This window comes from Toxorhynchites rutilus, chromosome 2 (genome assembly GCF_029784135.1).
Source record: "Toxorhynchites rutilus septentrionalis strain SRP chromosome 2, ASM2978413v1, whole genome shotgun sequence".
NCBI lineage: Eukaryota > Metazoa > Arthropoda > Insecta > Diptera > Culicidae > Toxorhynchites > Toxorhynchites rutilus.
Window position 1 is genome coordinate 27,816,783 of NC_073745.1, and position 17,294 is coordinate 27,834,076.

At 35.4% G+C, this 17,294-nt stretch overlaps 1 protein-coding gene across 4 annotated transcripts in view; it reads right to left on the reverse strand.

Moving 5' to 3' along the window:
* LOC129764183 (G protein-coupled receptor kinase 1) overlaps window positions 1-17,294 on the reverse strand; it is a 402,831-nt gene that overhangs the window by 203,362 nt on the left and 182,175 nt on the right. For all 4 annotated transcript variants that reach the window (XM_055763033.1, XM_055763032.1, XM_055763035.1 and 1 more), the window contains exon 4: window positions 11,251-11,324. In XM_055763033.1, the coding sequence (XP_055619008.1) occupies window positions 11,251-11,324 (74 nt within the window). The remainder of the gene's footprint in view (window positions 1-11,250; window positions 11,325-17,294) is intronic.

The window sequence follows — 17,294 nt, forward strand, 5'->3', positions numbered from 1 at the left end:
TCAACTATTTCGTTTGTCGTTTTCACGTTAAGTGCATAGTGCATATCACGCAAATCAACATTTCACAGGAAGTCCCTATGCAAAATAGGGATGACCATTTCTATTGGCACTCTAATGGGCATATTCGACATAATCCGATATTCAAAAACAGCCTTTTTCGCGATAGACATTTGAAGCGCATTGAAGAGCTAAATGTGCTAAATTTCGCGAAATACGGCTCACCTGTTACCTGACTGATTTTGCTAATTTGATCATTTTTTAAAAAAAATTCTTCCATGCATTTCTCAATTCATCATTTGATAAATTTTACGATATTCAGGAATAATTATTTCGGAAATCTTGTCGTTTATTCTTTTCATCCGATATCAAATTCTTTTGTATTTTTCGCTCACTTGATTATCCTTCGCTTCTCTTATCTTTTGCTTTCCTGGCCTTCGACTTTCAGGAGAGCTCATCATAGATTTTTCGTTTCGCATTATTTTTACAATCTATGTACCATTGATCACAATTATAATACAATTTTGTTTGAGAGAGAGAGAGGAGAGAGGAGAGAGGAGAGAGGAGGGAGGAGAGAGGAGAGAGGAGAGAGGAGAGAGGAGAGAGGAGAGAGGAGAGAGGAGAGAGGAGAGAGGAGAGAGGAGAGAGGAGAGAGGAGAGAGGAGAGAGGAGAGAGGAGAGAGGAGAGAGGAGAGAGGAGAGAGGAGAGAGGAGAGAGGAGAGAGGAGAGAGGAGAGAGGAGAGAGGAGAGAGGAGAGAGGAGAGAGGAGAGAGGAGAGAGGAGAGAGGAGAGAGGAGAGAGGAGAGAGGAGAGAGGAGAGAGGAGAGAGGAGAGAGGAGAGAGGAGAGAGGAGAGAGGAGAGAGGAGAGAGGAGAGAGGAGAGAGGAGAGAGGAGAGAGGAGAGAGGAGAGAGAGGAGAGAGGAGAGAGGAGAGAGGAGAGAGGAGAGAGGAGAGAGGAGAGAGGAGAGAGGAGAGAGGAGAGAGGAGAGAGGAGAGAGGAGAGAGGAGAGAGGAGAGAGGAGAGAGGAGAGAGGAGAGAGGAGAGAGGAGAGAGGAGAGAGGAGAGAGGAGAGAGGAGAGAGGAGAGAGGAGAGAGGAGAGAGGAGAGAGGAGAGAGGAGAGAGGAGAGAGGAGAGAGGAGAGAGGAGAGAGGAGAGAGGAGAGAGGAGAGAGGAGAGAGGAGAGAGGAGAGAGGAGTTAAGTGAGGAGAGAGGAGAGAGGAGTTAAGTGAGGAGAGAGGAGAGAGGAGTTAAGTGAGGAGAGAGGAGAGAGGAGAAAGGAGTTAAGTGAGGAGAGAGAAGCGAGAAGAAACAGTGGAGAGATTGAGGGAGACAAGAGGGGAGAATATGAAGAAAGAGAGAAAGAAAGGAGAGAATGAGAAAGATTGAGAGGGTTGAGGAAGAGACTAAGAAAGGTGAGGAAGTGAAAAGAGAAAGTAAGAAACATGAGGCAGTGAAAAGAGAGAAATCAAAAGAGAAGGAATCACAAAAACTTGGATAATCGGATAATCTCCTCAAAATCAAAACATTTTTATCATTGTTTATGATGGAAATGGCTAAAAATTAAATTTCTAATTTCTATATTCTAATTTGATGAAATTCATCACTTCTGATCTTCATCACTTTGATTTAATATACTGTTCCACGTTCAATAAAGAAAATATATCTTCTCCTTCGCGCATACTCCTTCATGTTCATTCGATTCGTTTTTCTCACTGAAGCAAAATTTTCAATCGACATTTTCAGAGCACCTTGAAATATTCATCTATTCGGGCAGTTTATATTCAAATGAAAATTCTTTCGAAACGTATACACTAAAACGAATTGAAACGGGAAAATGAAACAATGTGCATGAGTAATCAATTGCCGAAGCTAACGGCAAAGCGGTGAGTGTAGCTGCTATGCCCTCATATGTCTCTTCAAACTCCACTTCGTTGGAACGCAGTCCCGGACAATCCACTTTGGTGAACGGATGAAACATTCAATTGAATAACTACGCGCGTCCTTTCGCATGCGAAATAGAACGCTTCGACGGTGATAATGAATATAGCCTATTCGCGCAGTTTCCCTCGCCAATGACAGTTTCGTGACGAAACGAACGAGTCAATATTTCGGTATCATTGGAGAATATACCGATCCCACTTCACCTCGATTGATTTGAATGAATCATTTCAAAATGGGTTTGGCTGAAATGAAAGTAGCAGGAACAAAATTATTTTTGTCGGTTCCTAGAAAGACAAACGAATCGAAAAAAATTGATCGAAAATTGACGCAAAATATTTAAAAAAATATCGCGGATATTTTTTTTAGTTTTTTTTACTTGGAAGTTAAAATGAAAAAAAAGGAACCATGACATTTTTATTTCATGAAACCTATCCCGAGATGAAAATAAGTTTATGCCTCAAATCTAAGCAAATCAATTTGCAATCATTTTCACAAGACTTTTATGTAGAGTCATGCATAGAAACCATTTCTTTAATAATATTTTCGATGGGATAAATCGATTCGAGATTTTGAGAAATGATTACTAATAATGGTAATGAAAAGAAAACAGTTTTGGTAACTATCTTTTGGTCGATTTTTTGTTCACATTCTATACAATTTGTACATTTGGAATGGAAGTAATATCGTGGAAGTTCTCTTCTCTCTCTATACCTTCTATTCTCTCTATTATCTTTATTATATATATACTCTCAATTCTCTATTCTTCATGGCCTTTATTCCCGGTATTCTGTTAACTATCTTTATTTTTCTATTTTCTCTATTCTCTATATTCTCTCTGTTCTCTGTGTTTTCTCTCTTATATTTTTATTGTTTTATTCATCAAATTTTTACATTTTTACATTTTTCAATTTTTCAATTTATCACTTTAACAGTTCATCAGTTCATCAGTTCATCAGTTCATCAGTTCATCAGTTTATCAGTTTATCAGTTTATCAGTTTATCATTTTGTCGATTTCTCAGCTTTCCAAATTAACATTTTTTTAATTTTTTGTTTCAATTTTATGGTTTTCTGATTTCTGTGTTTTTATATTTTCTTATTTTCTAATTTTCAGATTGTCAGAATTTTTCTGTTTTTCCCTGAGATGGAAATTATTTTTTTGCGTAAAATCCGAGCAAATCGATCTTCAATCATTTTCAGAAGACTTTTATGTAGAGTCATGCATAGAATCCATTCCTTCAATCATATTTTGGATGGGACAAATAGATTCGAAATCAAGACATGAAAATGTTGTATGTATAACAGGTTTGATGCATAAGCCCATGAATTACGTAAAAGAAATGTAGAATGTGTTCATGAGATGCATCCTGAAATTACATCGATTACGTTATTCATGCCTATTTGTTTTGCATTCTGATTCCCAACAAATATGACCAAAACGTCAATTTGAAGCCAGTCACAATGAGCGCGAAAAGTGCACAACCGAGCACAAATTGTAATCTCATTAGAAGAGCTTTACAATGGCTGCAATTGCGGGATGGTGGAACAGAGCTAGGCAATAGCGCCAACCAACTCAACAAGTGCAACAACAAACAACTACAACTAGCAGACTTTCGGTCCAACATATGCAGAGTAAATGTTTCGTCAATTTGGATTTGCATCTAAATGATCATACCGAGAGAAGGGTTGCTTCGCAATACCGTCGACACAGTCTGATATTTCCACACAAAAAGTTTACACAGTGTGCTGCTACAAACAACAAATCGCTCCTGTTTTCCATTTTCCTCCGAAAGCAATTAAAGTTCTTCACCGCAAACATTTTGCCCGTTTTCTGTGCGGCGCAACAGAGTATATCTTTCTCTCACCTTCCGAGAAACCGAGACTGTTGCGACTGTTCTTTGTTTAGATTACAAATGGAAAATGAAGAGCAATTACTCGTCCTGGACACCCACCACCTCCCCAACCTATCCCGCAGCAGCAGCAGCCTTGTTTGGTTTCTAAAATAATGTAATCTATCCTCTCTTCACCTAAAGACGAAGGAAGAAACGCGACCGAATGGGGTACGGATGGTGGCGGAGTGCAAATCGAGAAAGTCACTCTTGACGGCATTTAATGGGGAAATCAGAGAAGTAAACTATCCCCTTTGATGGCGCGTTCTGCGGATAGACTCCCGCCGTTCGAGCGATTGAAATATGCAAAGTTACTCTTCGGGAGAGCGGTGGAGGAGGGGGGAGTTTTCCGTTTGCTTTCCCCACAAACGACCGATGAAGCTCTCGTTTCAGCGTAATAAGATGAACGTTTAATTAAAACTATCCTGTGGTTGGGAATTCGAATGGAGCTCTTCGCAATCACGTAATGATTCGAATTGTTCTTTCACACTTATTTGCTGGTGGCATTTGTCGAGCGTATTGAAATTTGCTTGAATTATCATCAACTTCAACAACGTTATTCAGTATTTCAATATTCTTTCATTTTTTTTCTCTATTTTTCTGTTTTTTTCTGTTCTCTTGAATTCTATCTAGACTCTATTCTCTCGATTCTCTTTATTTTCTTTTATCTTTTTTCTCTCTCTACTCTTTCTATTCTCTATATTCTCTCTATTCTTTGTTTTCGAATGTTTTTTATTCATATCTGATGATAACACTAATTTTCTTCTATTGTTTTGAACGCAAAAAAGCAATCCAAAAATTCAATAAAATAGGCTCAGTATTCGAAATTGATTGTGTACAAATCCGTTGATTGCATTTATTTCCATTGAACAACAGCCGTGAAGTAAAAACGCCATAAGCAAACATAACGTCAGACAAAAATCCCTCTATATTTCCGTTCTCGGCGGTTGCATTCACGACCTATCGCTCTCGCTAAGCTAGTTTAAAGCTTCTTTTCATCGGTTCAGCTCAGTCGGCTGTCTGGATGGGAAAAAATGGAAATATTATCTCTATCCCTCGTCATACGGCAACAAACAAGCCGAACGGGAAGCGATTTCACAAGAAAATAAACTTCGAGGGGCGTTTGACACGTGCTCTAACCTTTCTCCAATATGATTGTAACACGAGTTGCTTTCCTAAAAACGCAGATCACAACGTAAACTACGAGCATTACAACCCGTCTGAACTTGTGTTTTTTTTTTGCGAAGCAATTCGATCCCGCTTTCTACCAGATCCTGCCGAAAGCGAAATTGAAGGCTTCCGCTTATCTTCAGAGCAAAATCCGCAAATCCTTCATTCTTGCGGATTTTTCCACTTTCAGACACTTCCATCCAGCAGCGCAAGTAGCGCATTGTTCACACATCAGCTGTGGAGTGCAGAGTTTTGGTATTCCGATCGAAGGCAGTTGCAGCAGAAAGTAGTTCGGATGGGGGAAGGATAAAAGGATTTCAACGCAATCACCTACATACACACGGTATGGGTAGCTTGAGAGATATCAGCTGAAGCGAAATATGAGAAGAATGATAGAATGGTGCTCGATGTTGGTGAAAAAGATCACGCTGGTTTAAAGATAGAATTATAAGCATCAATTGCTTCCCCAACAATTTCCATAATTTCTTTTTCCTCACATAATTGTATCCTCCCATTTGAAGCTTCGGGTTTTTTTCTAATTTCAACCTTTCATAGTTTGGAATTCTGTTCCTGACAACCCAATAAACGGTCAAACAAATACGATTTGTAGTGTATCTTCATCTTATTGCTCCCAAATCAATAATTTTATTTTCTCTCTTTTATCTCTATTCCCTCTATTCTCTCCATTTTTACTCTATTCACTCTATTCACTCTATTCTTTCTATTCTCTCTATTCTCTCTTCTCTTTTCTCTCTTTTCTCTCTTTTCTCTCTATTCTTTCTATTCTTTCTCAGATTTTTAAATTTTCAGACTTCCAGATTTTCAGATTTTCAGATTTTCAGATTTTCAGATTTTCAGATTTTCAGATTTTCAGATTTTCAGATTTTCAGATTTTCAGATTTTCAGATTTTCAGATTTTCAGATTTTCAGATTTTCAGATTTTCAGATTTTCAGATTTTCAGATTTTCAGATTTTCAGATTTTCAGATTTTCAGATTTTCAGATTTTCAGATTTTCAGATTTTCAGATTTTCAGATTTTCAGATTTTCAGATTTTCAGATTTTCTAATTTTCTAATTTTCTAATTTTCTGATTTTCTGATTTTCTGATTTTCTGATTTTCTGATTTTCTGATTTGCTGATTTTCAGATTTTCAGATTTTCAGATTTTCAGATTTTCAGATTTTCAGATTTTCAGATTTTCAGATTTTCAGATTTTCAGATTTTCAGATTTTCAGATTTTCAGATTTTCTGATTTTCTGATTTTCTGATTTTCTGATTTTCTGATTTTCTGATTTTCTGATTTTCTGATTTTCTGATTTTCTGATTTTCTGATTTTCTGATTTTCTGATTTTCCGATTTTCTGATTTTCTGATTTTCTAATTTTCTGATTTTCTGATTTTCTGATTTTCTGATTTTCTGATTTTCTGATTTTCTGATTTTCTGATTTTCTGATTTTCTGATTTTCTGATTTTCTGATTTTCTGATTTTCTGATTTTCTGATTTTCTGATTTTCTGATTTTCTGATTTTCTGATTTTCTGATTTTCTGATTTTCTGATTTTCTGATTTTCTGATTTTCTGATTTTCTGATTTTCTGATTTTCTGATTTTCTGATTTTCTGATTTTCTGATTTTCTGATTTTCTGATTTTCTGATTTTCTGATTTTCTGATTTTCTGATTTTCTGATTTTCTGATTTTCTGATTTTCTGATTTTCTGATTTTCCGATTTTCTGATTTTCTAATTTTCAGATTTTCTGATTTTCTGATTTTCTGATTTTCTGATTTTCTGATTTTCTGATTTTCTGATTTTCTGGTTTTCTGATTTTCTGATTTTCTGATTTTCTGATTTTCTGATTTTCTGATTTTCTGATTTTCTGATTTTCTGATTTTCTGATTTTCTGATTTTCTGATTTTCTGATTTTCTGATTTTCTGATTTTCAGATTTTCAGATTTTCAGATTTTCAGATTTTCAGATTTTCAGATTTTCTGATTTTCTGATTTTCTGATTTTCTGATTTTCTGATTTTCTGATTTTCTGATTTTCTGATTTTCTGATTTTCTGATTTTCTGATTTTCTGATTTTCTGATTTTCTGATTTTCTGATTTTCTGATTTTCTGATTTTCTGATTTTCTGATTTTCTGATTTTCTGATTTTCTGATTTTCTGATTTTCTGATTTTCTGATTTTCTGATTTTCTGATTTTCTGATTTTCTGATTTTCTGATTTTCTGATTTTCTGATTTTCTGATTTTCTGATTTTCCGATTTTCTGATTTTCTGATTTTCTAATTTTCTGATTTTCTGATTTTCTGATTTTCTGATTTTCTGATTTTCTGATTTTCTGATTTTCTGATTTTCTGATTTTCTGATTTTCTGATTTCTGATTTCTGATTTTCTGATTTTCTGATTTTCTGATTTTCTGATTTTCTGACTGTCAATTTTACAATAATAAATTTTTTAAATTTCCGATTTGCTTTTTAATTTTCTAATTCTAAATCACTAGTTTCTAGTTTTTAATTTCTAATTCTAAATCACTTCGGGTTTTCAACTCATCGGCTTTCAAATTTTGAGTTTTCGATTCTTCGATTCTTAAATTTAGCGATTCTTCAATTCTTCTATCTTTCGTCTCTTCAAGTTCTCGATTCTTCGATCTTTTGATTAATGTTTTTTTTCGATTTTGGTTTCTTCGATTTTGCTCATCCTTAGATTCTTTCGATTCTTGGTTTCTTCAATGTATCGATCCTTCGATTTTGCGATTCTTCGATTCGTTGATTTTTCGACTCTTCAATTCTTGGATTCATCAATTCTTTGTTTCTCCGATTCCTCGATTCTACGATTTTTAGATTATTCAATTCTTCGATTCATCAATTCATTGATTCATTGATTCATTAGATCATCGATTCTTCTATTCCTCTATTTTTCGATTTTTCGATTTTTTGACTGTTTATTTGATTCATAGATTATTTGATTATTCGATTCTTCGATTCATTGATTCATTGATTCTTCGATTTTTTGACTCTGTTCGATTCTTTGGTAATTCTAGTACTTTAGTATTTTAGTTTTTTAGTGTTTTAATATATATTTTTTATTTTTTATTTTTTTTCTTGATTTTATGATTTTCTGTCAGATTTTTTAATGTTTTCATTCTTTAGTCAATTTAATTCCATATTTCTGATTGTTTATTTCTGAATGATTCTGGTTCTCTGATCCTTCTCTTCTTCCTTCAATTTTTTATTCTTGCTTTCTTCTTTTCTTATCTCCTTTTCGTTCTTCTCTTTTGATTTTCAGATTCTTCACTATTTCTTCTTTTCCAATTCTCTGTTTTTTCTCTTCTTCTCTTCCAATTTACTTTGTTTCCTCTTTTTCTTCTCTCTCCATTACTCCGATCTTTAATTCTGCTCTCCTCCCTCTCTTTCGATAATTTTATCATTCTCTTCTTCTCTTCCTTGCTTTCGATTCTCTGATTATTTCCTTCCGATTCTCTGATTCTTCTTTTCAAGTTCTGTGATACTTCTCTCCTATTTTTCTTTCGATTCTTTGATTCTTATCTACTTCTTCTTCTCCGTTTTTAATTCTCTAATTCTCCTTTTTTATTCTCTTCTAATTCGCTGATTCCTCTCTTTTTTCGATTCTCTGAATCCTCTTTTTTCATTTCCCATCTTTCTCTCTTTAGATTCTTTGATTCTTCTCATCTTCTTCTCTTCCGATTCTCTGAATCCTTCCGCTTCCGCTTATCAATTTCTCAATCCATAAGTGATTCTGAGATTCTGAGATTCTTCGATTCTCAATTTTTCACAATTCTCCGATTCTCTATTTCATCGGTTCGATTCTCAGAAGAATCGAACAGGAATCAAGCAGGAATTAGAAAATCACGATTCTTCAATTCACCGATTTTCGTTTCGTTTCGTTTGACTCTCAGATTGTCTTATAACCAGGATCGTTGATTTGTCGAGTCTCGAATTGTCAGATTCTCTATTTCCCCTTCTAATTCTTTTCTATTCTGATTGTCATTATTTATAATTCTCTTCCCCTATGATTTTTTTAGTTTCCGATTGATTTTTCTTCTAGATCTCTCCTCTTCCAATCATTTTCTTTTCTTATTCCCTTCTCTTCTGATTTTCCTCTCCTCTGATTCGCATCTCCTTCGGTTATTTTCCTTCTGATTACCATCTCTCCTGATTATCCTCTCTCCCGATTCTCTTCTCTTTGCATTTTTTGTTCTCTTCAGATAATTTTTTCTTTTAATTCTTGCCACTTCTGATTCTCTTTTTTTCTGATTCTCTTTTTTTCTGATTCTCTTTTTTTCTGATTCTCTTCTCGTCTGATACTTTTTTTCTTCTGATTCCCTTCTCTTCCAATGATCTTTTCTCCTGATTTTTCTTCTCTTCTTATTCTCTAATTCTCTGCATTAGAGGCGAACGAATTGAAAAGTTTAAAGCCTCTATAATTCAACAACCAACCATCTGCTTTTCTGATTCTCTTCTATTTTTCCATTTCTTCTCTGATTTTCTTCTTTTCTAATTCTCTTCATAATTGATTCTCTTTTCTTCTGATTCTCTTCTCACCGAATTATTCACATCACTACTGATTTTTCTCTCTTCTGACACACTTCTTGTTTTATTCTCTTTTTTATTCTTTCTCGAGAAGAAAATCAGAAGAGAAAAATATTAAGAATCTAATAATCTCTTTTGATTCTCTTCTCTTTTAATTCTCTTCTTATCTGATTCTCTTTTCTTCCGATTCTCGTCTCTTCTGATTCTCTTTTCTCCTGATTTCCTTTTCCTCGTATTCTCTTCTAATTTTTTCTATTTCTTTTTCTAATTTTCTTCTTTTATAATTCTAATCTTATCTGATTATTTTTTCTTCCGATTCTCTTCTCTCCGAATTCCGAACCACATTTCTTCTGATATTTCTTCTCTCGTTATTCACTTATTTTTTATTCTCTTTTACTTCTGATTATCTTCTCTCTTAATCGACGAGAAGATAATCAGAAGCGAAAAATATGAATATTCAAATAACTTCTTATGACTCTCTTCTCTTTCAATTCTCTTCTCTTCTGATTTTCTTTTCTTCTGATTCTATTCTATTTTGATTCTTTTTTCTTATGATTCCCTTTTCTCTCAATTATGTTCTCTCCTGATTCTCTTCTCTTCTTATTCCCCTCTTTTCCGATTCTCTTCCAATTCTTCCCTTTTCTTTTCTAATTCTCTTCTTTTCTCTTATTTTCTCTTCTCATTTGATATTCTTTTCTTCTGATTCTCTCTTTCCGAATTATTTTCGCTTCTGATTACGTCTCTTTTGATTCATTTCTTTTTTACTCTTTTACTTCTGATTCTCTTCTCTTTTAATTGACGAGAAGAAAATCCGCAGAAAAAATATGATTAATCTTCTCTGCTGATTATCTTTTCTTCTGATTATCTTCTCTTCTGATTTTCTTCTCTTTTGGTTCTCTCTGATTCTAATAATCGCTGTCTTTCATTCTCTGGTTTTGTAGATGATTGGTTTTCCGAAGTTCGATTCTTACACGTATGACTGTTTTTATTCATATTCCCATCGTTATTCTCTCGTCCCTTTTATAAAAAAAGTATTTTCAAGCTGTTGTCATTATTGCCATATTGAACAGTTGTAGAGTACTATCGAACAATATTTCAGATTCCACTACGAATGTTTTCTTTATTCAGACAGCCAAAAGTTTTTCGAAATCTCACAATCTGCAGTAGACTGATTGAACTGCTCAGCCATCGAAAACATTTGCGACAACATAACTTTCTTGTAAACCATCGGCAGAACATCGTGAAGGGTTGCAGCCTTTCTCGCAAACTTCGATGAACTTAGATAACTTCAAAATCACTTGCAATAAATTAAATTTCAACAACATTTACCTACGACTTGATAAGACCTTCATCGTCGTCGTCGTCGTTGTCGTCCTACTCGAAAAGTTCCAATTTCGCCCTACAACTTTCTCCCGAGGGTGATGTGCCATCCGCTCCATTTCCGCCCCTTCTCAATTTCCATCTTTTTCAATCAACAAATGCAAATTGAACGAAGGATAAATTCCGAACCAACGAAGAAAAGGGTCTCCCTCTTTGAACGAACGAACGAAGCGAACGAACGAGGAGCGTAAGCGCGCAAATAGATAATAATGAGAGTAGTTATATAAAATTTGGCATCTGAAGGATTCCATGTCTCGAGGACAGGGGGGAGTATCGAAACTGGGGTAATCTCGAAAAAGAACAAACTTGGGGAGACAGACTTACCTCTTCGTAGAATTTCAAATGTGGCACCGGTTCGTCTGAGAAGTTGTCGCAGAAATCTCTGAACAGAAGATACCCTGGAATGAAACAAAACAAACACAAAAAAAAAGTTTATTAATGAGTAAATAATCAACGGCGGAATGTTTCTGACCGGTTTTCTTCGAGTGAAATCTGAAAATATGCATTCCGATGAATTGGTTTAATGCGATATTCTCCGTTCTGATCCAAATCTGCTTTGATTTCGATCGGATATTTATTCCGAAATGGCCACTCAGCGCCTTAAGGAACTGCGCTCTATCAACGAATTCAGCCGGGCATAAACTTCTCATTTCGCAATCGGAAATACGAATTCACTCAACCGAATCCAGCGGGCCAGCTGGCGAAGTACAAGGATTAGCATTAGCATTTAGTTCGAACCAGAGTGGCTAGATTTAAGCATCCGCGATAAATCGATTACAAAAGCAATTAGTGGAAGTAGAGATTACACACCGACTACGCGAGAGAGGTTATCATTCAGGCTTCCCAAGCAGTCACAACAACAGCCGCGCGGTATGAAACTGATGGCGGTTCATGAAAATTAACTCGAAAATCGATTACTCAATTCCCGGACAGTTTTCCATGATCCGCGCCTGGGTGAGCGTGACTTCATCTCATGCGGAAGTAACATCAAAGCGGTATCGGTGGTGGCGACAGGTGGAGAAACTGGAGCGCCGTCTCCGAGAAAGAGGGCATCGAGATGAATAATTTAATTTAGTTTCACTTTAGATTCTTAGCCCTCGGGCCCGTGCCCTGGGAGGAGGAAGAGTCGAGCAACCAACGCAGAAAAGAGATTTTGAATTGTTTCAGATTCGCATGGCGGTCACAATTTAGCTGGGTCATTCCGTTGGAGAGCCCTTTCAACCTCGGAGCCAAAAACGGATAGCACTGGAAAATGGGGGCAATCAAATTCAATTTATTCAAACGAATTCCTGTAGCGTCAATCAGGAGTAGCAGCGGTAGCCGTGATTTGCGCTATGTGGAAGTGAAAACGAATGTGCTCTGCTTTGGGGGCTGAGTGCTTTAGCTTTTGTTTGAAAATTGAAATTTTTTATTTTGTAATTTCCGAATCGTAGATTGGAAATGAAAATCGTGCTTAAATCAACCATTTTGATGCAGTATTTTTGATTCGTTCTTGGTTTTCTGCGTATTACGACTAGCAAAATCTCATTCTCATTCTCATTCTCATTCTCATTCTCATTCTCATTCTCATTCTCATTCTCATTCTCATTCTCATTCTCATTCTCATTCTCATTCTCATTCTCATTCTCATTCTCATTCTCATTCTCATTCTCATTCTCATTCTCATTCTCATTCTCATTCTCATTCTCATTCTCATTCTCATTCTCATTCTCATTCTCATTCTCATTCTCATTCTCATTCTCATTCTCATTCTCATTCTCATTCTCATTCTCATTCTCATTCTCATTCTCATTCTCATTCTCATTCTCATTCTCATTCTCATTCTCATTCTCATTCTCATTCTCATTCTCATTCTCATTCTCATTCTCATTCTCATTCTCATTCTCATTCTCATTCTCATTCTCATTCTCATTCTCATTCTCATTCTCATTCTCATTCTCATTCTCATTCTCATTCTCATTCTCATTCTCATTCTCATTCTCATTCTCATTCTCATTCTCATTCTCATTCTCATTCTCATTCTCATTCTCATTCTCATTCTCATTCTCATTCTCATTCTCATTCTCATTCTCATTCTCATTCTCATTCTCATTCTCATTCTCATTCTCATTCTCATTCTCATTCTCATTCTCATTCTCATTCTCATTCTCATTCTCATTCTCATTCTCATTCTCATTCTCATTCTCATTCTCATTCTCATTCTCATTCTCATTCTCATTCTCATTCTCATTCTCATTCTCATTCTCATTCTCATTCTCATTCTCATTCTCATTCTCATTCTCATTCTCATTCTCATTCTCATTGATTTTTGTCAGTTCTATTATTTTTAATCCTGATCATTTCTTTAGTTGGATTAGTAGCAGAAAGGAGTTCGTTTTTAGCTTCCTTGATGCTCTTCATTAGCTTTTGATTCATTATTAACTTTCTGATCTTTATTTTTACTTCAGATTTTTTTTTTAGTTCCAATTCTTTTTAATGTTTCTAATTATTTTTTCAGCTTCTAATTTTTTCATAGTATCTGGTTCTTTCTTCATATTTGAATCCCATTTGTACCTTCGATTTCTTTATCAGCTCCTGAGTTTTTTTTAGCTTTTAATTTGTTTTAGCTTCTGATTTTTGGTAAGCTCCTGATTATTCCTTTAACAAATCCTTAAGCAAAATACTAATACAAGAGGAAGAATCATTTTTTAGCTTGAGTTTTCTTTGTGACTCTTATTTTAGTTTCTTTATAGCTTCTGATTTTTAAGGTTTCTTATTCTTTTCAGCATCTGATAATATTGACTTCTTACTTTTTTAAGTTTTTGGTTTTTATAGACGCTGATTCTTTTCAAGGATCATATTTCTGTAGCTTCTTTTTTGTTTGTTCTAATTCTTTTTGACGCTTCTGATTCTTGTTTTAGTTTCTAATTCTTTTTCAGCTTCTGATTTTTCCTAAGTTTTCTCTTGTTTTAGCATCAGATTTTTTCAGCTTCCAATATTTTGTAACATTATGATTCTTTTAATTCCTTTTAGCTTCAAATTCTGATTCTTTTTTGAGGTTTTAATTCTTTTTTTTTACTCTTCCGACTTATTATTTAAAATAAGTTACTTCTGATTTCCTGTAAGTTTCGGATTCATTTTTAAATGACGGTTCTTTTCATTTTTTTATCCTTTTTGTTCATCCTAATCTCCTAAAGATCCGAATCTCATTTTTGAGATTCTTATTCTTTTGATAACAATCAATTCTTTTATAAACTTCAGAGTTTTTTTTAACCTCTGATTCTTTTCAGTTTTTAATTATGATTTTTTTTGAATAATTTTTTCAGTTTCTTTTTTTTTTGTTATAATTGTTTCTTAAGCTACTGATTGTGATTCGGCCTCTTCTGATCCTATGTTTATATTCTTTCTCAACTTCGATTCTGTTTTATTTTTTTTATTTTTTTAGCATCTCATTCGATCAGCTTTTCATTATTCTTTAAGCTTCTGATTTTCTGTCAGCTTTTGATTTTTTCATTAGCTTCTAATTCTTTTTTTAGATTCAAATTCATTTCAGCCTTCGATTCCTATTTAGTTTTTTATTCTTATTCTGTTTTCAGGATCTGATTTTTTAAGCTTTTGTTTTATGATTAAAATTCTTTTCAAAGATTTTGATTGTTTTCTCGACTATTCTAATTCTTATTTAGTTTATTATTCAGCTTCTAATTTTTTACTTAATTATTTTACAAATTTTCATTTTTTTTCCTTTTCAAAATTTTTTGTTAACTTATGGCACATATTCTAGCTTCTAAATTTGTTTTAGAAAATTATTCTTTTCAGTTTTTGATTCCGATTTCTATTAAGCTTATGGTTCTGATTCTTTTTTTCCTGAGTTTCTGTGCATCCGATTTTTTCGTTCTGGCTCTTTTTATAGTGTTTGATTTTTTTAGCCTTTAATTGTTTTCTACAGTATCAGCTTCTTTTTTAGTTCATGATTATTTTTCAACCTCAGCTTCTGATTGTGTTTTAGCTTCTGATTCTGTATCCAGCTTCTGATTGTGTTTTAGCTTCTGATTCCTTGACCTCTAATCCTGCACCTTCTGGTCCTTTGTTTCTGATTTTTTAGTTTCTATCTTCTAGACTCCAATTGTGCGATTCTTCGATTTTGTGATCAGCTGATTTTCTTTTTCTCTAATTCAGCACTGATTTTCCCGATATTCATTTATATTTGTTAATTTTTCTATCATCTATTTGGTCAATTTTTTCATTTTCTCTTTTTTTGTCAATTTTTAATTTATCATTTATCTTCTTTTATAATTTCTGGTTGTTAATTTCCCTTCTAACAATTTGGTTTTTTTTTCACTCTCTCTATTATAGTGACTTTCAACACATTTCGACTGGTTCGTCACTTTTACTTCCATTTTTGGAAGCAAGTCGGGAGTGAAAATTGAACTCGTGATCTCCGCGTGAGAGGTATGGATGTTACCACTACGCCACATCGCCTCCTCAACAATTCGATTTCTTATTATCATTATTATTGATTATTTATCATTCATTATTTTCATTTTGTTAATTTACCTTCTAACATTTTTTTGTGGATTTTCGTTTCATAATTTCTGGTTATTAATCTTTCTTTTATTATTTCTTCTAGTTTCCCAGCTGGTGATTATTGATCACCTGATTTAGCTCCTGTCTTCTGGACTTCTTGTGTGCGATTCTCCGATTTTTTGATTAACCCTTTTTTTCTCTAATTCAGCGATGGTGCTACTGATGCACTGATTTTCAAACTATCCGAGTATCCAAATTACAAATTTTTAAATTTCGAAGTCTTCCATTCTTGGATACCACGATTCTTCGAATAATCCATTCTCCCATTTATTCTAAATTATTCTTTCATCATTTCCTTCGGCTAATTTTCTTGGTATCATTTCTTTTTGTTACTTTTTCTTCTATAATTTCTTCAGTATATGTTCTTATTATCAATTCATTTCGTTAATTTTCTCGATTATAATTTTGTTTTGTTAATTCTCGTTTCATATTTTTTTGCTCGTTTTTATTTTTATAATTTCACTATGTTAATTTTATCTTTCATGGTTCTTATATTGATTTTCTTTTTATCATTTGTATATGTTATTTTATTTATATTGTCATATTATCTTTTTTTAACAGACTTATCTCACTTCTTAACTAGGCGAACCTAGCCAGAATTTTCACCTGCCCCCGGGCTTCTGAATGCCAAAGGGGGACTAGGCTCTGCGGAATGCACGTATCTGCATGCTCGTGCTGTTTCAGTCCTGACCGAGAAATTGTCGGACAATCGCGCAGGTGCTAAGGATGACCGACTTTTGGATGCCGGCCAATTCCTTCTCCATATTCAACACCTTTAGCGCTTCCAGAAGTGTCTTCGGGACAATTCCAGTTCCAGAGAGAACGACTGGAACAATTCTTGGGACCTCCCTTAGCCCCCACAGTTCCTTGAGCTCCACGGCCAATGGTCGGTACTTGCAGATTTTGCGACCGTGGGTCTCCTCCAGATTCTGGTTCAGTGGAATAGCGACATCGATGATGGTGACTTTGCGGTCGCTCTTGTCGTAAACCATTATATCTGGCCGGTTGTGGTGGATCGAGAGGTCGGTCAGAACAGTGCGATCCCAGTACAGCTTGAAACGGTCATTTTCCAGGACAGGTGCAGGCAGGTACCGGTAGTTTGGTACGTTGTCTTCCAGTAGAGCACATTGGAGCGCCAGTTGTCGATGAACAATACGGGCCACGTTGTTGTGGCGCTCGGTGTAGGCTGCGTTGGCCAAAACGGGACAGCCTCCCATAATGTGCTCTATGTTTTCACCTGGTTGATGGCACATCCGGCAAATGTCATCAACGTCTTGATGCCAGACGTACCGCCTGCAGTTTCTCGTCGGCATTATCCTGTCCTGGATGGCTATCATGTCGGCTTCTACTACTGAAGAGAGTTCACCACGCGTTAGCCACAGATTAGATGCGGCCTTGTCGACGTGTGGCCGGTCCAGTTGATGGGGGTGGGCACCATGCACTGCCTTCTGCTTCCAAGCTGCAATCTTCTCCTCCACTGTCTGCAGATTGCAGTTGAGTTGGTACTCCGCTTGCGCCAAGTGCAGAGCGCTGTATCCTCGGTCGGCGGCGCAGACAGCCCGGTATAGCGCGTTTTGGTTGGCGCGTTCTGCGAAGTACTCGCGCAGTTGTCGTACCTGGGCAACACACAGTGCAGATATGTCGACTATTCCAAGTCCCCCTTCTTTGCGTGGCAGTGAAACTCTCTCCAATGCCGATTGAGGATGGTGCATTCCGGCCTCTTTGAATGCTTTCCTCATCCTCCTCTCAAGGTCCTCTAGGCCAGTTTTGCTCCATTTGACTACACCAAAACTGAAGGTCAGCAG